Genomic DNA, 19,462 nt, shown 5'->3' on the forward strand with positions numbered 1-19,462 from the left:
ATGAGTCACGCAACAGAGTTCTGGAGAAGTCCTTTTTTAGAACTGTAGCTGAACTTCTGGACTCGTGGCTGAGATTATGGTTCAGCGGTTGAGCGTACAGGTAAACACTTGCATGAGGTGACGAGTGTGTGAAGAGCAGGCAGGTCCCCAAACGCTGCACAACCCGCCCCCACTCCCACCCCGTATATCATTTTGATGTGCGTTTCATTCGGTTTCTTCCCGTTTCCTCGTCTGGGGTCAGGTCGCCACATGTATGGACTGTTTGTTTGGAGTTGCTATAGGAACTCAGACAGTGTGTGACTGTCCTGCGTTGGGCTTCCAGCACGGTGACCTCATCCAGACACAGAGCTCGACGTATCCACAGTGTCTGCTTCCTCTGGTTGTGTAATGATCAGTCACCAGCTCTCTGGCCGCCGCCCACTCAGTGTTGCTCGACCACAGACCAGTCACTGGATTCCTTTGCCCAGACTCTCGACAACAGGCACAAAGCCTGTCGAATTGGGGTCATATCGGCGTTTATGCTGTACTAGACTGGAGGGGAAGAGTTTGTGAACTGGCGATGAACTTTACTGCGCCTGTGCCGCTCTTTCAATGTTTTATGCCATTGCACAACACCTTATCGCCCAGGTTGAAACACTTGGCGTTCCTCAGCCGCTAATCTGGGAGAGTGTGAGGAACGTGGAACGCAGCCCAACGTTTGACGTGCCTTTAATTTAACTGAGAGCAGAGTCGTGCTTAGAAATCTTTTCCATGTGGGAATGAGAGCCGCATTGTCTTAGACGAGCACTTCTGCTTCATTGCTCAAAGGTTTCATGAAGGCAGATCCCCCCTAAAGCATAAATGTACTGAGTTATTGAGGACTTTATTACTGATCTGCCATGTGACTGTGGTCTTCTGGGGATAGATAGTCACAGTAAACAAGAGTATAATCACAAGTTTGCCTCAGTGTTAGAGATGCTGGATCATTGCTGCTGCATTCAGTGCTGCTAGTTCTGCTTTCTAACCATTGTTATCAGCTGGTAGTCAGGGACTGTGCTGGAACTCAGCAAGGTAAACGCTAAATGACTTATTTGCCCACAGTATCGGTTCCCACACCCACGCTCACCTGGTGCACACACGGCGTCGTACTGATGAATCGATATCCTGAAATTTTACTGTGATACTAACGAAGAGCAAGAGGATCCGATTTTAATGCATCCCACCTATGGAATTATTCAGGATAAAACACCATTCCAATAGAAAATATCTAGTTTCAGTGCTCAGCTAACACTCAATTAGCTGCTCAAATCCAGGAAAACAGCATATTCCTGTCCTCCACTATGCAGATGATTGTAGCTGAAGTCTCTCGGGTTTTTATTTTACAGCTTCCCTCTGCACGGGCTCTGTTGTCAAACAACAGTAGATCTTTTGCTTTACAGTATGTAAAGCTCTTTTTTTTTCGACATGTTTGCGACAATTTGATGTTTGAGCCATATGAATTTTAAGTCTTAACGCAATAATTTTTGCCGCCTATTGCCTAAGCGTGTGCAGTCAACACTCATTGTCCTCCAGGGGACAGTGACTGTGGAGCTCAGACCGGTCTCAGGTGTGTGATGGGAATCCTAAACAGGACTACTAAAACCTTCTGTGAAGGCCTTTAGTTTGTAGTAACCATCATGGTGTAATTGAAAAGGAAAACATTTGAGTCGACCTAAAACAAGCCAGACGGTTTTCTTAGCCTCCTTCAGGCGACCATTGAGGGAAAGTAGATGTAAATCACTCCAGAGCTAATTCAGGACGCGGCTCTCTTGTAAAACTGTATTGTGTCGTGTAGCCATGGAGCAGCTCAAAGTGCTATGCTGTTTAGTCTGTGCCCGACTGAGGACATGAGGTAGCAGTTAGCAACTGCAACGCTCGGCATTGGTTTGTTGTTCTGTTGTGCGTCTGCAGCTCTGTCATTACCAGCAGTAATTGCCTTGGGCCACTCTGTTCAAAGGTTTAAAACCATCATACCTGACAATAGCATCATCTGACTAAACAGAGCCAGACTGTTACACAGGCGGGTCTATAGTTTAAGTGCACCATGTTGTTGCTCTTTGTGACATGGCTGTAAAACCCTTTAACAAACTATATAAGATCAAAACATGTGCACATTCCTGTGTGTTTATGTCACAACATATACAGGACCCACCTCCTGCTTTATACCGAGTCACTGATTATGTTTAAGTACTCACATTCCTCATGTCCGATGGTTCCTGTCATGGTGGATACACAGGAACATGAAGGCGGGCGATTCCGTGCTCTGATGTGAATGTGCTACAGAGCTGTGTGTGTGTGTGTGTGTGTGTGTGTGTGTGTGTGTGTGTGTGTGTGTGTGTGTGTGTGTGTGTGTGTGTGTGTGTGTGTGTGTGTGTGTGTGTGTGTGTGTGTGTGTGTGTGTGTTGGACTCGCTGTGCTGCTTTAGTGCTCCATTGCCCAGCGACCGCCCCACACTCACTGGCACCATCTCTACTTTTAGTCTCCGCTTCATGTGCATCGGACCATTTTACACTTCCTGTTTAGCTCTGGATGAACTCCTGCAGTGATCCGTCACTTGACTCTGTACTGACGCCTAATTAACATGCTGGATGTTTGTGCCTGTCATGTTATTTACACAATGGAGATTTGAACTACAGTATTAAGTTGTGCAATCACTTGACTGTAGGAGGACAGTAACATTACTGCAATCTTCTGTGCTGTCGTGTTGACTCAGGGTGTGTATGGTTAAGTGGAGGTAAAGGTGTGTTAATGCACCTCTAGGTAATAGGCTGATACGCTATGGGAGATGAAGCACTGTTGGTCCTGAGCAGTCTGTGGCCACAGCATTTTCCCTGGGACTGACCTGGAGGAGCCCGTTTGACCGATGTGACAACTGGGCGGTGACTTCCCCTTGTTGTTTGTCAGGCCTCGTTTCATCTCCTTCGGCCGAGGAAATAAAAGGCCAATTCTTCCAAAATAGCCACACAGACACGAAGATGCGGGCGCTGTCGTTTCCCTGCTCTCCGTCCCTTCTTTCCTTTCCCCCGTCTGTTATCGCTCCGCCCGGACCTTGAGGCAGAGACGGACTTCCCTCCACCGTGCGCGTGTGTTTGCTCGTCACTCGGACAGTGACGGCATTGTTCCCTGCTGGTGTTCCAGGAAGCTGACCTGTGCGTTAAACATTAGCTGGGCTCCAGATGCCCTTTACCCGTCAAACACGGAGCAGCGTCTACTTAAGATCCGTCCCACACAGGTGTAAATCTAGACAGACATAACAACAGGGCGGCAGCTTCACTGTGCGAGTGTGCACCTCAGTGTTGCATGTGCACATCAGGTGACAAGAGGACCAAATGATAAGAACACAAGACACAAGCAAACCTGCTTTGTTCATTATTCATTATTATCTACTCTAATATGTTTTTTTTAAACCTCAACAGTTTAGATCTTCACACTGTGCTGTGCTGCTCTTTCCAGTGTGTGTGTGTGCGTGTGTGTGAATGCCTTGAGGTGCAGTTGACGGATGTAAATGTCTGAAGCCTTCCTGTCGCATATGAACCAACAAGCTCCCACTGTAAGAAGAACTATTTGGAGGGCGTCATGTGGTGCAGCCTGTCCTTCAGGAATCAATTACTTCATCATGTGGGCAAATGTGATTTTAAGTTTAGTTCACAAAAACCTTAAAACCTTTACTTAGGGGCTGTTGTTTTCTGTTGAGCATTTTGTACGTTCCTAACAAGTTGGCATCAGCGAACACTCCCTTATCCAGATAGCACTAAATATATACAAGCGTGCATTCGGCTCCGTGTGGTGGTGTTCTCTCCAGCTTATCAGAGGTCGGGGAGTTCACTACAGCAGAAAGACACAGTGCTCATTTATCAACAGGCTCCAGAACAGAACGGACAGGATCAAACACACTTTCGTCTCGTTGTCTATGGTTGTTTGGAGACAGGCCTGCAGGTATCAACCAGAGGGACGTGGATGCTCCAACATCAGCCCGTCCTAGTGTGGATGGGTCGTTTTGTTTGGCTGCATTTCAACTTGTTTTTGGTCTAATTAACTTCTGATAGTTGTCTAAATTCAAAAGTGTAGAAAGGAGGGTTTCGTGTTTTCAAATCCAACAAGATTTCTCATCCAGATGTTGTGTTTTACTGTCGCGGTTAGTGGAGTGTGATGATTTGTCACTTGAAGGCTTTGGTCTGGGTTTTAACCACAAACTAATCCTTTTCTCATTTACCCGTACATGAAAAGCAGATGCTGAGAGACATTCTCAGTCCATAATACAGCACAGCAACCTGTGTTTGTACAGGGAAGGTCTGCGGAGTTCGGTTTCCTCGAGTCGATCCTGAAAGTGGCATTGTGTGTGTGTGTGTGTGTGTGTGTGTGTGTGTGTGTGTGTGTGTGTGTGTGTGTGTGTGTGTGTGTGTGTGTGTGTGTGTGTGTGTGTGTGTGTGTGTGTGTGTGTGTGTCAAGGGGACCTGGGGGTAAAGTGCTGACTGATGCACCAGCGCTCACAAGGAGGGGCTGGGTACTTGGCATATTCGCTGCACTGCAGATGGGTGCAGAGAGAAACAAAAAAAAAAAGAACCCTGCACTGTACAGTACCAATCATCAGCAATGAGCTTCAGGCAGTCAGGAAAATCAGGTATTGTGCAAGCAAACATAAACAAAAACATGACACCGCGCTCCATGTGGTGTTGCGTGATGCCACCGGGACTCGGTCATTCACGCTTCACATGATCAGGGTGTCTGCACTTGGAGGAAGTCGATCAGTGACAGCTCTGTCCGCCTGCAGCCGATCATCTGCTGATGGCTCTGCAGTGGGTTTATTACAGTTAAAGCCTTTGCGTTCCACACTGTAGCCTTTGCTTGTTAGGTGCTTCCCGTCAGTACGTTGTCGCTGTTGTTATTTGTGCGCGGGACGAGCCAGCAAGTCATGTGGCGACTGAACCACGGCGGCTCTTGTTTGTTGACGCAAGCTGCAGCCCTCGGCACAAACACTTCTCCGCACACACATGTGATACTGTTTAGAGGAATCGGACTGCTTCGCATCGCCAGCGGCGCCCAGGCCAAGTGCGTGGAATGCATAACTCCGCGTGCGTGCGTTTCACCCCCATGTCAGCGCTGACGATGCGTTCGCCAGGTGAAAGCTTCCTCCTTCCACTGGAAAGATAAGCGGAGGATAGTTGGTTCATTTTACGAAAAAACCTTCCCACATATGAAAACACAATAATGCAGTAAATCAGCAACTGTACTTCTAAAGTGATGGGTACCAGTTTGTTCACATGTACGTGTTCACCTGAGGTGTTAACGGCCTCCTGTGTCAAACTGTCAATTACAGTGTCTCTGGTTTAAAGCGTTGGCTCGGAGCAGCATGCTGCACATACCTCAGCACGAGCAGGGATCCCACATGTGGGGCATTCATCTCCACCAGCTCACGCTCCCCCTCTACGTGTGTCATCTATTATCATGACATTTCTTTGGCGTATTTACTTGTACGTCTTGCGCGGACATGCGCTGCACTTTGCTTGATGCTGATCAGGATCAGGAAACTCCCGATTCCAGATTTCAGTAACCGCTTTGGTTTTTGGTACTGTAGCTTCAACTGTTGCCTTTTTTAGAGCCTGGAACAAACATCAGGTAATCCACCTCTGTTTAAACACACATTCATGAATGTGGCGAAGCCTGGACAGAAGGCAAATTTGCCTTGTTGTCTGGATGAACTGCATCATTAGTGGCTTGCTGTCAAGTTGTTGACATGGAATCAGCCACGTATGACCATGAATTGGACCCAGTCCAAGTATTACATCAGTGTCAGTGTTGTATGTGTTTTCTTAGAGTACACACCTACTTAGTTATATATAAAAAAATTTGTTAGGCATATTTACGCATTAAAAGTGTTGAAGTAATAACAGTCACTGTAATGACTATGTAATAATCTGTTATTATTACTGTTATGCATTATAAGATTCCAATGATGTGTTTGTTCCACGAGGTGCAAATCATAGCCTGGTTCACCTGCGCAGCTGCCAGTGAGTGTGGATGGGAGTTTAAGGAATTAATAGAAAGGTCAGGACCGCCGTGGGGAGTTCCAGCTTAGTTTATTCATGTCAGTCAAGATGAAATATGACTAAACCGTAGGTGGAAACTAGATGAGTCTATTATTTACTCACATGCTTGTTGCAGTGGAGAGCCAGTAAAACATTTTACTGCATGGTTTGAGGAATGCAGCAAAGCAAGATAGGACAGTTAGTAGCAGCCTGGATGAGATGCAATCAACACGACAAATATCAGGAAAAAAAAACTTAAAATGTAGGTTTCCCTTCAGGCCAAACCCCAAATGACAAACGGCTGTTAGTTTGCCTGAACCTGACCTCTGACCTGGGACATGACCCAAAGTCACGTCCTAGTTGGGACATGTGTGTGTGCAGCAGTTCACCACAGGGCCAGGCTGCGTTCGCTGGGCGTGAGTGAAGGGGCTGCAACGGCCAGGCAGCGTGTGCTGCGGCAGGTTGTGTGGCTGCAGCTACTCCGCTGCCAGCGCAACTCGTAAATGCTGACCTTTAGTACAGTCGCTCGGAGGGGGGGCATCAGCAGAGGGTGTGAATAGGAGACGGGGGGGGTGGTCAGTGGAATGTGGGAGAAAGACCAGAAAATGAATGGATCAAAGAAGAAAAAAACAGACTAGACTAGAGAGAGAGAGAGAGCGAGAGAGCGAGGGAGGGAGGAGTGATTAGTGCGAGTCTGAGCTCTGATTGGTTGTGTGTGTGTGTGTGTGTGTGTGTGTGTGTGTGTGTGTGTGTGTGTGTGTGTGTGTGTGTGTGTGTGTGTGTGTGTGTGTGTGTGTGTGTGTGTGTGTGTGTGTGTGTGTGCGCGCGCGCTCGCTGGCCCGTCGCCAGTGGGCGGAGGATTAAGCCCGCATCACGTGGTCCCTTTAGCTTCTTTTCCACACAAACACATTCCCTCATTTGCCGAGGGCACACAGACACACGCGCACAGATAGATCCTCTTACAGACGCGCTCACAGCTGTTGATACTCCTCTCTCGCTCTCTCTCTCTCTCTCTCTGATAAACGCCGAGGCTGCATCGCCGGCAGGACTCTGGGAGACAATCTGCTGTCTGCTGGCAGCTCCGCCAGAGAGCATCTTTATGGAAGATCTGCACGGACAAGTGGACTTTTCTCTGCGATCGCCGCCTCGCTCTTCGTCACTCTCACGTCCCGCTCTTTCTCTCTGCGTCGTCTCTCTGGGACTCGGGGCTGGAGTTTTGAGCTACAGAGTAAAATAGAAGACATGTGCTTTGCCTCAGCCGCCTGCTGCTACCGCTTGTTGTCGTCCATTCATTGACCAAAGAGAGAAAGAAATTTAAGGTTGGTCGGATTTGGCTTAAGGGTTTTTATTAGAACGGTTGGATGTTTGGTAAAATAGAACCATTCCACTTGCTGTGTGTGTGTGTGTGTGTGTGTGTGTGTGTGTGTGTGTGTGTGTGTGTGTGTGTGTGTGTGTGTGTGTGTGTGTGTGTGTGTGTGTGTGTGTGTGTGTGTGTGTGTGTGTGTGTGTGTGTTGGTGCAGCCTTTGCAGCGCGTCCCTCTCTCTGTCCCATTCTGTCCTTGTTTCCACATGTGTGAGAGCAGAACTTTTAACCGTTTTTGGAGCAGATGTGTAGTTTTAGGGGAATTCCCACCTCCGTATGCCCGTGTGAGCAAACACACATGCAGAGAAACACTCCCGCACTATAAACACACTTGGCAGTAACATTGCAGCGAGTGTGAGCACCAGAGAAGATTAGCTCGGGCTCTTATCTCTAATGTGTCCAACACCGGGGGGGGGGGGGGTTTATGTAAAGACACAAGTCAGTGGCTCAGGACGACTGCAGCCGTTGCACAACTCGCTGCTTCACAAACCACTGTGAACTAATACTGTGCAAATACACGCAGACGCCGCCGCGTGCTGACGAGACGCCGAGGTCTGGCGCGTCGGTGGGCTCGGCACAAAGCGCTTCCTCCCCGTCCCACGGAGCTCGGCTCCGGTTTCAGTAGGAGATCCGTCATGCGGGCGTGTTTAGACAGGGCGCACACCTACTCCCATGTTTGTGTGCGGATGAGCCGCTCTCGCGGGGCTCGCGGGTCACGCTGTGCAGAGCGGTGTGTGCAGGCTCGCGCTGCCCTTTACAGCGTGTGTGGATATAATTAGCCAAAGTACAGATTCTTTCCTGGTATTGTTGCAGTTGCGACTGTAACACAACCCAAAGGGGTGCGCGTCTATTTTTAGGGTGGTGGCAACATCTCTTTGAAGCCCCCCCCCCCCCAAAAAAAAGTCAGATACAGAGTGTGTGTGAGTGTGAGTGGCTGCATGTTGGCTGGAGCCTTGTGTTTACCTTTGTATTACCAGGCCTTACGTCGACTAGTGCGATGATGGCTTTGTGTGTGTTTGCACTGGGATGTATTTAAGCCAAAATAAAGGTCGAACGGGAGAATGTCTGAGATACAGCGGCGGACACGCGGGTACAGAGATGTCGGTTTCCAGATTAGCGCCCTGTCATCAGATAGAGAGAACCGCTGGCTCCTCTCCCGCTCCAAATGTCAGAGAGCCACTGAGGCATTGTGGGTGAGCTCCCATGATAGAGATAAAGTCGCGGGAGCAATGTGTCCCAGAGACATAAAGACAACAGGGAGGCATCAGTGTCGCTGGACTTGGCTCGCGACCTTTCAGCCTCATGATATGCAGCTCGCTCCCTCACTCGCATGGTTTAAGTCCTCGATGCAGAGCTGGGAATATTAGATTTAAAGTTGTGAGTAGCCTCGGGGGGGTTGTCACTGAAGGCCATGGGGTCAGAGGTCACAGTCCCCTTGCCTCAGGCTGTCATCGAGGTCTAGTTCCCTTCGGTAAACACATCCTGCCTCTATCGGCCACATAACAGCAGGTCCTGAATCGATCACGCCACAGCTCCGTGTCCAACATTTCATTCGCTAAACCCAGTGGAGCTCAGTCCAGACTCCAGCGAGGCCGTGTTTAAATGAAGCATGAACATAGAATCATAACTGGTGCTGCGATGCAGAGGACCATGGTTACCTGCACACATTAACTGACCCCTCACACAAACACCACCGCGCCCCCCACCGGTCGAAGCCCAACCGTCGATCTCTCTGGATGTGACCAGACCCAGAGGGTTCAGGTCCGGGCACAATGATCTATTGACAGAGGCCGTGGGCCCGGGCAGGAAGGGAGGGAGGGAGGGAGGGAGGGGTGGGTGGGTGGGAGCTCACGCCGGGTGGCTGCGAGGGTGTGTGTCTTGTGACAGAGTAGGGAGAGGATAGTGGAGGAGGAGGAGGGGAGTAGTTCAGGGACAGGAGAGGGGGGACGTTATTTCTGTGAGGCTACAGCTGTTGCATTTGGCCGCTTTGAATTCCGCTCATTCAGCAATAATATAGTCGTGCTCCTTTTAGATGCATGATTAATTTATCGCTTGTTTTACCTATGAAAAAGTAGAGAGGAACCAATGAAAGCAGTTGCTCCACAGCCTTTTAATCATCCACTCAAGCTAAACCTCCAATTTACACTACTTACCGTTACTAATCCACCATTATAGGACTTGCTGTACACCACCAGTAGAATAGCGAGAGGATGAATTCAATATCAGGTTACGTAACCATGCGCTGCCCAGCTGCCTTCAATTAAGGAGGATTTTTTGGGGGGCGGCTTTTATTTGTTTCCAGAGCAGAAATCACAGCTTTAGTGGTGGCTTTGTGTGGAGGATGAGACGTTTCCTGCCCCGTGGATTTGTCAGATTTAAAGATAACGTCATGCGCCCAAGATTCTTTGACTTGAAAGCGTGGCTTCGATTTGTTATTTTCTTTTCTCAAAGCAAAGCCAAACTAATCGCTGTCACATGTGGAGGCGTCGCGGCGCCGCAATGCTGTCCCGAACCGAGCAAAGACTCCAAAGTTCCACGCGGTATTGAACAGAACGGAACCCGAATCCACCTGTGAATGGAGCGGGATGCACTGGAACGAAAGAGGAGGAACGTCTGACGCCAAAGCTCAAGTAGTTCACGACAACTATGAACAGGTGCTACATTGGAAAATGACCTGTTACTTTACATTCGATCAATGATGTAAAACATGTTCATGTTGCTGGTGTCTCTCCACCAATCACCAGCTCCTATTTAAGTCAGGTGACTGGTAGGATTTTGACGGTACCGCTGCCGTCATTCTTCTGCTCCTCAAGTCAAAGCTCCATCTGGTGGGACGCCTGTAAGCTCCACTCTAATGCACCACCAGCTTATCGGCTGCCCTGACGTTGTTTGCGTTTGACCGCTCCGTCTCATCCTGGGCAGATTTTACCTCGAGTCAACGCGTTTGCATATGTTTTCAGCAGAACTGGAATGTTTTCAAATTGATTTCCTGGTGCTTGCGTTGGCCGTGTGTGTGTTGATTTCACTATAACAATCCCCGAGCCTTGTAAAAGGGTTTGTTGTGGTGCCAGCTGACCCGAGTTTGTACAGTGGGAGTGACCCGCCTTCAGTCAGGGCCTGCATGGTCAAACAAACCTGCCTGTGACCTCCTACACGCCACCGCTCCGTGTGTCACCATGACCCAGCTGAGGCCAACGTGTGGTTGAGTCCATGACCAGCCTCCACTACAGGCTGGAGCCTAGATTATATCTATCTATTATAAGAACCACGCCCGTCCATCTGCAGATGATCAACTGGGAACAAGGGAATAATCTTATTTGTCAGTTCAGCTCGGTTCCATAAAATCACTGCCGACCTCCATATATGAACACTCTCATTAAACCGGCGCTGTGATAAACAAGGGTGGGAGCTTCATGTGTTCGTTATATGTGCGTTGGGGAGCTGTGATCTAAACACTGGTTTCCTCCTCCTCAGGTGACAGTCGGTGCCGTAGAGCGAGCGAGCGAGGAGGTGACGCAGGGATGAGTGCGGACGGCCGTCAGGAGGTGGTGACCACCCCTCCTCCGCCCAGCGGAGGGACCAAGGAGCGCTACTTTGACCGGGTCGACACCAGCGATCCGGACTACATCCGGTCCAGGAACATGTCTCCCGATCTTCGGCAGGACTTCAACGTCCTGGAGCAGAAGAAGCGCGTCACGCAGATACTACAGAGCCCCGTAAGTTTGCGCCGCCAAGAGAACCGTGTTGGAGGTGATGTTGAATATACAGAAGTTCAAATGTTACAGACTCAGCAGCTGCAGCCGGATCAGTAAAAGTCTCTACAGGCTCGTCCATCCTACGTTGGCATAGATGCAAAACGAGCAAATGCTTGTTGGTGGTGGAGCCGTGGGCGGTGTTGATGGACCCACGGCGTCCTTTGTGTAATATGAAAGTCAAAGCTGGCAGCTTTTTCAGGGTGGTTCCCAGCTTCAAAAGAAGGAGCAAGTAGATGTAGAGTAGGGAGAGAAAGTGAAGGGGATGATGCTTGTATAAAAGAACTCCTCACCTCACTGACTCATACTTGCGAAATCAGTTCCCAGATCACTTTTGTCAGTTATTATTCCCCAATCGAGCGATTTCCACAGAGGCCACAACGTGCGCTTCTGTGTTTGTACTCGTGCCGACGTTGTGACACTGACCACACTCATTCTGCTGGAACCCTGACGTACCCTCCGGGCCGCTCGCGCTCCTGTCGGCTCAGGTTCTGCTGGCGCAAACAAATATGTGAGCGCGGGCGGGGAATTAAAGCAGAAGTAACGCTTTGCCGGGAGCGTTAAATTCTGGAGAACAATTCTCAGAGTAAACTAAGTGAGCTGTTGGGGATGCCAGTTTATTAGCAGCCTGTTCCAGGAACTGAACGCAGCGCAGAGATGTTCTAAGGGGAGAACATCAAAGGAAGCACAGGCTGCAGCTTCATGCAGAGTCCTCAGAGAACCACCGCAGAGTTTTCGGATTGCTGGGGATTTTTCATTTGTCTGGTTGAGTTTGTTTTGACGCGTGCATCTGTTTGCATCTCTGTCAGGAATGCGCTACGGTAGTATTTGATAAGAGCCTGTAAAGACGGCACCGCGTTGTCCTGGATTCCTGCTGCCGTTGTTGCATCATCGCGTGGGGATTTTACAACATCCCCTGTACCTTTTAGATCAGCCAGGAAGGGAGGATTCGCTCTGCGCCGCTGACTGAAGGCTGATCTCTGACAAAGCGTTCCCCGCTGTTTATAGTGGGATCATTCGGCTTTGATTTGTGTTTGTCAGAATTCTTTGACACGTAGAGTCGACGAGAATGACTGAATTGAAGAAGAATCTCCATGAGGTCAAACGCTGCAGAGGCGGTGAACATCATGAATGAATCCTCGTCACAACCAGTGTGTGTGTGTGTGTGCATGAGCTTTGCTTTGGGCAGCGGCTGCTCGGCGGTTTGGCCCGTTCTCCTTTTAGCTTTGAATGTGACTCACATTCTGCACATGCCCGGTGTGGTTTTCCCGGCACGCCGCGCTTCGTGCCAGATGTCTGGGGGGGGGATCACGGTGCTGCTGCTGCAGTTTCCTGCTGGATGCATGGTGTCGTTCTGCATGCGTGACAGTGTGAGATTACATACTGAGCTGCCCCTGAACGCCTCGCCGGCACAGCTGCTGCAGCATCGTCCATTGGGCAGGTTGATCATGTCGGTGGAGCCTGTTTGAGGATGATGTGATAGAAGCTGTCATTGTCTGTGGGCCTGAATCGTCGTCTTCCTTTACGCTGCTCGTTCGGGGCTGGATTACTGCACCAGAACCACCCCCCGTGTGTGAAACCTACCACACCGCTACGTGTGACACATGCGACCAAGCTGACCCTCCTTCCACTTACTTTGGGAGGTAGTGACAAAAATAGAGCGGCTACGCCTCAGTGTATGTAACAGGAGAGCTGGCTTCGAGGCCGCGGACAAAGCAGCGCGGTGTTTTGATAATATTTTACTGTGAGACCAGCTGCCGGGGTTGAATTCAATCCAAGCTAAGCTGCGTTTTATAACAGAACAAACACATTGGTTTAATATTTTACCTCTCCATTACGTGTTTGGGGTTAAATATACTCTAAATGTAAAGTCCTTTCTGGTGCTGAACCACACGGCCCAGACACTGTCGGTAACTGGATGGCTGTGCGGGTCCTGAGAGGACAGTTCACACTGGACTGACATTCTCCAGATGGTCAGTGGACGCTAACGTGTTGCTAACATTAACCGTGTGACGTGTGCGCGGTGAATCCGCGTTGAAGACTTCATGCTAAACAGCTGTGACGCCGGCTTGCTGTTGCCTGTCATAACTGTATCAACATGTAATAACATGTTATAACATAACTGTAATAACATGATCATATCTTGCCCTTGCGCTGTGAGCGCCCGTGCTACGCTCTTGCGGCCGCGCGGCGGCTCTTGATGTGGTTTTGAACGTGTGCCAACCAGCCTCCATGACTAGCACAGCTGACTTACTCATGTACGTCCACAACAACAACAACACCACCACCACCAGCAGCAGCAGCAGCAGCTGGATTTGGACACGTGTCCCCTGTCATCTCCGTTTCCTCCTCTGTCTTTGTGCCTGTTAGCTTCTTTCGCGCCGCGACAACAGGTGTTCCCGTTGCCGAGGGTTTGGCCGCGTGTGCGTGTCTCCGCTCCGTCGTTCCCTCGTCTTCCTTCCCTCTCTGTTTGTTTTGATTCCAGTGTTATGGGACCAGTGGCGTCTCAAGATTACATGTTTCCAGCGCTCGCTTGGCAGGTTGTATTTAACGCCGGCCCAATTTAGCCCAGGCGGGTCTGAATCGGCTGCTCTGACCTCGTATGCCGGCCTCATTCACGCATTGTTTTTACCTTTTACGAGTAAGAATAAAACACTACATGAAAGTAGTTTTTATTAAAGCATAGGACCAATAAACTCTGGGTCCTTTAAAACAAAAAGCTTAAGGTTGAATCCGAGGTAGGTGAATTTGAGTTGCTGCTTGTCTTTGCTCTTCTTGCTGTCAGGCTTTTCCCCTCCTCTCCCACTGCTCCGTCCTTTTCCAGCTTGTGGCACAGTTTGTCCATCGAATCATCGAAGCGATTAAGTGACGCCAAGTGGTGAAAGTAAAGCCTCATTTGCTTTGGTTTTCAAGGGAAGCTCACATTTTCTCGTCTTGCCCCCCGTCAGCTCGCCAGAGAACAAGTGGATAATTTATGGCGCGTTGGCGCGTTGGGGTAGAAACCCCCTCATGTGAGCTAAATGTCATGGCTGCCCTCTATTATGTTTCCCCTTTTGTCTAAAAGTCCTAAACGTTGCCTGTGATGGAGAATTAGCGGTTGAACTGGCCCCAGTGCCTCTTAAAAAACCGCTGCCTCTCCCCTCGGGGCCGTGTCTCAGCAGCTGCGTTTCAGTTTGGCATTTCATGACGTCTCGTCGAGTTGGGCTCCAAACTCAGTGAAACCTCCAGCAGAGAACTGCTCAGGATTAGAGGGGGAAACGACTAGAATGCATTTGACCTGTAAAGGGAGGGTCAAATATCAAAGAAGGCTAATTCAGTTTCAGAGACGGAGGATAATATTCCCACTATGTTGACACTGGCGCATGAACGTTGTGCTGCTGGAGATGGGCCAGGCTCATACGCAGAACAGGTCTCCGTGCCGATCCGGACACGATTAAGCAGCTCGAGTATCGGCCTCTGACTCAGGTTGCGCTCTTCAGGCGTGTTCATAAAAAAAAAAAAAAAAAGCCCTGCTTTTAATTTTACTTTCTTGCAGCTTTTGTATCGACTCGCACTGTGTGCCACAATAAAAGGTTTTATACAAGTCTAATCACTGGGGTGATCGCTTTCTGCAGAGCAGGGAGACGCGACATCTGGAGCCGGGGACCGATTTCACTGACGCGCACTGTGTGAGAAGATGCAGAAGGGTAAATCAATAGCCCTGGCCGGCTTGCAGACAGGCACTCCCCTAGTTTGTAGCGCGGTCACGTCGGCGGCTTGAATGAGCAGCATTGTGCTGACATCACTGCTCTGTAGCCTAAAAGTCCGGCCGCTCTGTCCCGGTGCGTTTTTTACCCTTTGTGATGTCATGAACCGTCGTGCGGGAGCGAGAGTGGAACCAGCTCTGTAGCAATAAACCACAAACGCTGCGTTCAGGCATATTTTCCTCAGACACGCATTAGTCATAGGTGACTTCTGATACATAACCTCACCTATGACTTCATCAGTGACTCTGAACTGTATCTAGACTAACTCTACTCTGCTACAGTAAATCAAAACCATCTGTATGAATTTATGTGACACGCAGAAGGAAGATCTGAAGTATGCTGACAACAGACGTGCAGGATGAGTCTTGTCTTCCTCTCCCACAGGATGACGTTCTGTACAGCCGACCTGAATCAGTAGCAAAGCCGGGTCGGTAACAACGTAAGGCAAACGTCTCCAATGCGTGATGACTTGAACCCCTAAGACCAGGAAGCTCCAGAGAGAGTTCAAAGAGAAGCCTGTTCGTCCCCCGGAGGCCACGATGGCCTGAAATATGCATGGGAGAACAGAGTTTAGCTCACTGCCAACCAGTGAGGCCCTGGTGAAGTGCACTTTTTAAGGAAGCATCTGCCATGAAGTCATTTCCTTCCATGAGTCCTGAGAGTGGAGCTTTTCTCCAGATCAGCCTCCTCTGGAAGCAATGAACCGACAGAATGAAGTTATCAGCATATGAATCTGAAGCACTTACTGTTGTGAGGCCGTGTTGTGCCTCACATGGACCCGTGTCTGTTGCTGTGCGTTAAGAGTCCCCTCTCCACACGAAGACTGGGATTCCTCTACTGATGAGTCGGCCAAGCTAGTGCACGGTGTTATTTTTATTACTGCAGATGTTGTGGTTATGGTGAAATATTAATGACACTATACACTTCATCCCCAGAATTAATCTGTTTAGATGATGGGAATCAAATCCCTGCTGTCATAATCCTTGGAAACAACACACACACACACACACACACACACACACACACACACACTGTAAAGCAAATGCCTGTTTGTATGTTTGTGCGTGCGTGCGTGTCTGTTTCCCTCTTGCCATTGATAGAAACCTCACTTTTGCCATAGCAACCTTTCAAAAAGACTTACTTTGTCAAACTGTCGTGAATCCTCCCGCACAAAGCAGCGAAGCCTGCGCCGGAGTCTGAGCGTCGAGCATCTGTGAGCTCTGCCTTCAGCGCTCTGTCTCCGATGTCAGTGTGACGGCGCAGCGGGCTCTGCAGCCCAAAAAACCAGAACAACAACAACATTAGCCGCAAAACAAAAGGACCTCCGCTGACCCACCGCTGTCAGATATCCGCAACCGACCCGTTGCCGCGGCAACCGTGCCACCAGGACAGTGGAATGTCTGGCCGGGGTTCAGGGCCCAGCATGCGCGCGTCCTGACACGGGCGGCAGGGGGTGATGGGGGTGAAGTCCAGTTTTGACAGGACGCCACCCCTGGGGCCACAGAACCAAGGGCCCGGACTCTGTTCATGACACCGCCGTTACGGACCGTTCCATGGACGACCCGGCGGGGGACGGACGAGAGGAAGCGGACCGTCAGAGGCGGCTTTTATTTCGCGGGCTCAGCTCTGCTGGGAGTTTGATGACTGTTACATAAGCGGTGAGATGAAGATTGGATGCCGCCCTTACACGGGTCGCGGCCCGGTGGCACTGTCGCACTCTAAGGGCTGATGTGGCCTCAGGTTTACGTAAGTGGGTTTAAAAGTTCACAGGGAAGATGAGACACAGTCGTGCTCACACTGTTGTACAACGGTGATGATGAGTTCATAAAGGTTTGATGGGATTTGTTATTTCAAACCAGTGTACAGTAATTCCTCCAGTGTTTGTAAACCAGATGCTGAAAGCATAATTATAATGATTTGAGTCAACAGCAGGGATGTTTTAAAGTGGGTGCGTGTGTGCTGGTTCGAGATGCCTGATGTTTGTTTTATGATTTCACAAGCTCCTTCTCACTGTAGTCACAGTTAAACCTTAACCATGGCTGCTCATTTGTAGGGTCACTGTTAAAACAGACTCAGCCGCGCATTAACCCGCCTGCTTTAATATTACACAGACTGGATTTATTATAATTATGTTGAAAGATCATGGATACAGTAACAAACTCTACCTGTCTGGGTTTGACTGCACCTGAACGTGTCCACACTAGTTTCTTCATCATATCCTGCATTAATTACTGGTACACTTGACTTCTGAGCAGTTATTTGTATTCTAAATGCTGCACAGCTGCGTGTGTCTGGTTTCACATAAGAGCAGGTCAGGATAGACTGTACTGTTTCCTTTTGGATTCGGCCCGTGACTGTGGTCTTATCACAAGGATTAGCCACACATGTCTTAGTCACACCAAGCAGCCAATCACAACACAGCTGTCCAGCCAGACAGCCAATCCAGGCCCAGCTTGTTGGGTCGCCAGCCTATTGTGATCCAGCTTTATGAAGAAGTTTGAGATTGACTCAAAAGCACAGCTCCCCTCATTCTTCTCTGTCCCCTTGTCTCCAAACAGTCCCACATAGTTTTACCCATTGATGTCCCTGCTCTCCTTTCCCTGTTGTACCTGAAATAAAATAATTTCTTATTTCTCCTCTATTTTCCTTTGCCACATCCCCTCACAGGCCTTCAAGGAGGAGCTGGAGAGTCTGATCAAGGAGCAGCAGCGGAAGGGGAACAACCCCACCGGCCTGCTGGCCCTGAGGCAGATCGCTGACTTCTTCATGGCCAGTTCAGTGGCGGGTTTCAACACCTCCCCTCTCAGTGAGTACCCAGACAGTCCATGGCCCCCGTTCCCAGGGTGCAGCCTCTCTGAGCGGCCTGAAAAACACAGCATCCGTATCCGAAGAGTCCGAATGTGTATTTAAATTGAGCTTTTTTTGTGCTTAAGGGCAAAAATTACGACCCAACCCCAGACTCCGGAAGAGCCGCGCATATTTTGCTGGGTTTTGATCCTTCGTGAGTTCTGTCCAGGAGTCCACATGTGGAGTCTGCTTCCAATCACAGCAATGCAAAAAAAAAAAAAACCCATACCATTGTAGTCTAGATCTACGTTAGCTTTGCTGGAATTGGTAAATTGGGTTTGAGATAAACCCAGAGGTGCCAGGTCCATCATGGGCTCAAATTGTGTTTTTTTTGATTCAGCTCTTCTTCTGTTTCAGGTCTGGGGATGGTGACGCCCATCAACGACATGTACAGCGTGGAACCCGCCACCATGGTGAAAGGCGAGAAGCTGACGCGCTGTAAACTGGCCAGTCTCTACAGGCTGGTGGACCTGTTCAGCTGGGCCTACTTCGCCAACTCCTACATCACAGTAGGTCAACACAGGGTTTAGACACATGGTGTTGACTGATTTTATGACGGGAGGATGCTGATGAGGCAGTGTGGGTCCTGATGCTGTGCTTGAATTGCTCTTCAGCTCATTTAACGTACTTTCTGTTTTTTCATAAGGCTCGAGTCAGTAAGGAGCAGGATCACATCCTCATCATCCCCAGAGGCCTGTCCTTCGCCGAGGCATCGGCATCGAATCTGGTGAGAAACATCAACAGTCAAGCATTTAGCAAATAAAGTGAGGGGAATTTTTTTGAAGGTCACAAGTTTTTGTGATTTTGGTGTGCGTGCGTGCGTGCGTGCGTGCGTGTGTGTGTGTGTGTTCTTGGGTTTTGACCTCGAGTGGATTTAGTTGATTTTACTGAAGCAGCCATTTATTTACTTCCATTTGCTTCCTTTAATTGTATGAAGAGGGAAATGTTAGATGTGTCGTGTTTGAGTCTTTGTTGTGCTGACGACAAGCGGCCACTCCCCGTCTCGAGTTGTCACGTTTGTCGCTGGCTTTTTCTCTCAATGACACTAAAGTCATCTGCTCTGCTGCAGGAAGTAAGCAATGACTGCGGTTCGCTTCTGGTTGTTTGTTGGTTTTAGTTGTAGTTTAGTTGAAAGAGTGACCATGACATCACTGTGTGCAGAAAGACGGAGAATCCTTTTCATTTCCTGCTGTCTTGCGTTTTCCATCATAATACATGTTTTATTCCATGTAACGGCCCGTGTTTCCTGTTTACTCCGGGCCTCTTTCTCTTTTTGTCTGCTCTCCCACTTCCTTTGGTTCGCTTGCTTCTATGTGTTCTAATAAATGAAGTTTAAAACATTTATGAGGGTTTCTCACTGTTCAAACAAAATTGACCAGCCTCATTTATGGTGTTTAAATATTTTCATGGCATAAATGTTTTTATAGTAAATAACTCACCCAGACAATGTGGTTAAATGTTAATGGTGAGGCTAACTTTAAGTATATTGTTTAGATTTGTGCGAGGCATTCAGGAGCCCTAAAGATTGTAAGACAGTTGCATTTCACAGATTATTGGTTATAGTCAATGGTTCACTGTATGCGACTAACAAAGAAAATCCAGCTTTTTCACTTCATCATCAGCACTTTCACCTCATGCTCGCACAAGTTGTACCTTCTACCTTAGCCGGTCTTAACCTGAAAAGCTGGAAATGATTTATGAGTATCTTGT

The 19,462-nt window shown here is 49.0% G+C and overlaps 1 protein-coding gene across 9 annotated transcripts in view; it reads left to right on the forward strand.

Moving 5' to 3' along the window:
• The window catches only part of add3a (adducin 3 (gamma) a), a 54,215-nt gene that overhangs the window by 23,816 nt on the left and 10,937 nt on the right, over positions 1-19,462 (forward strand). For 7 of the 9 annotated variants that reach the window (XM_029147473.3, XM_029147502.3, XM_029147511.3 and 4 more), the window contains exons 2-5: positions 10,882-11,123; positions 17,573-17,711; positions 18,110-18,261; positions 18,399-18,479. In XM_029147473.3, coding sequence (XP_029003306.1) covers positions 10,929-11,123; positions 17,573-17,711; positions 18,110-18,261; positions 18,399-18,479 — 567 coding nt within the window. In that variant the 5' untranslated portion in view covers positions 10,882-10,928. Of the gene's footprint in view, positions 1-6,913; positions 7,364-9,858; positions 10,062-10,881; positions 11,124-17,572; positions 17,712-18,109; positions 18,262-18,398; positions 18,480-19,462 lie in introns of those variants that run through there. The other 2 variants (XM_029147464.3, XM_029147455.3) reach the window with 2 other exon arrangements.

This window comes from Betta splendens, chromosome 1 (genome assembly GCF_900634795.4).
Source record: "Betta splendens chromosome 1, fBetSpl5.4, whole genome shotgun sequence".
Taxonomy (NCBI): domain Eukaryota; kingdom Metazoa; phylum Chordata; class Actinopteri; order Anabantiformes; family Osphronemidae; genus Betta; species Betta splendens.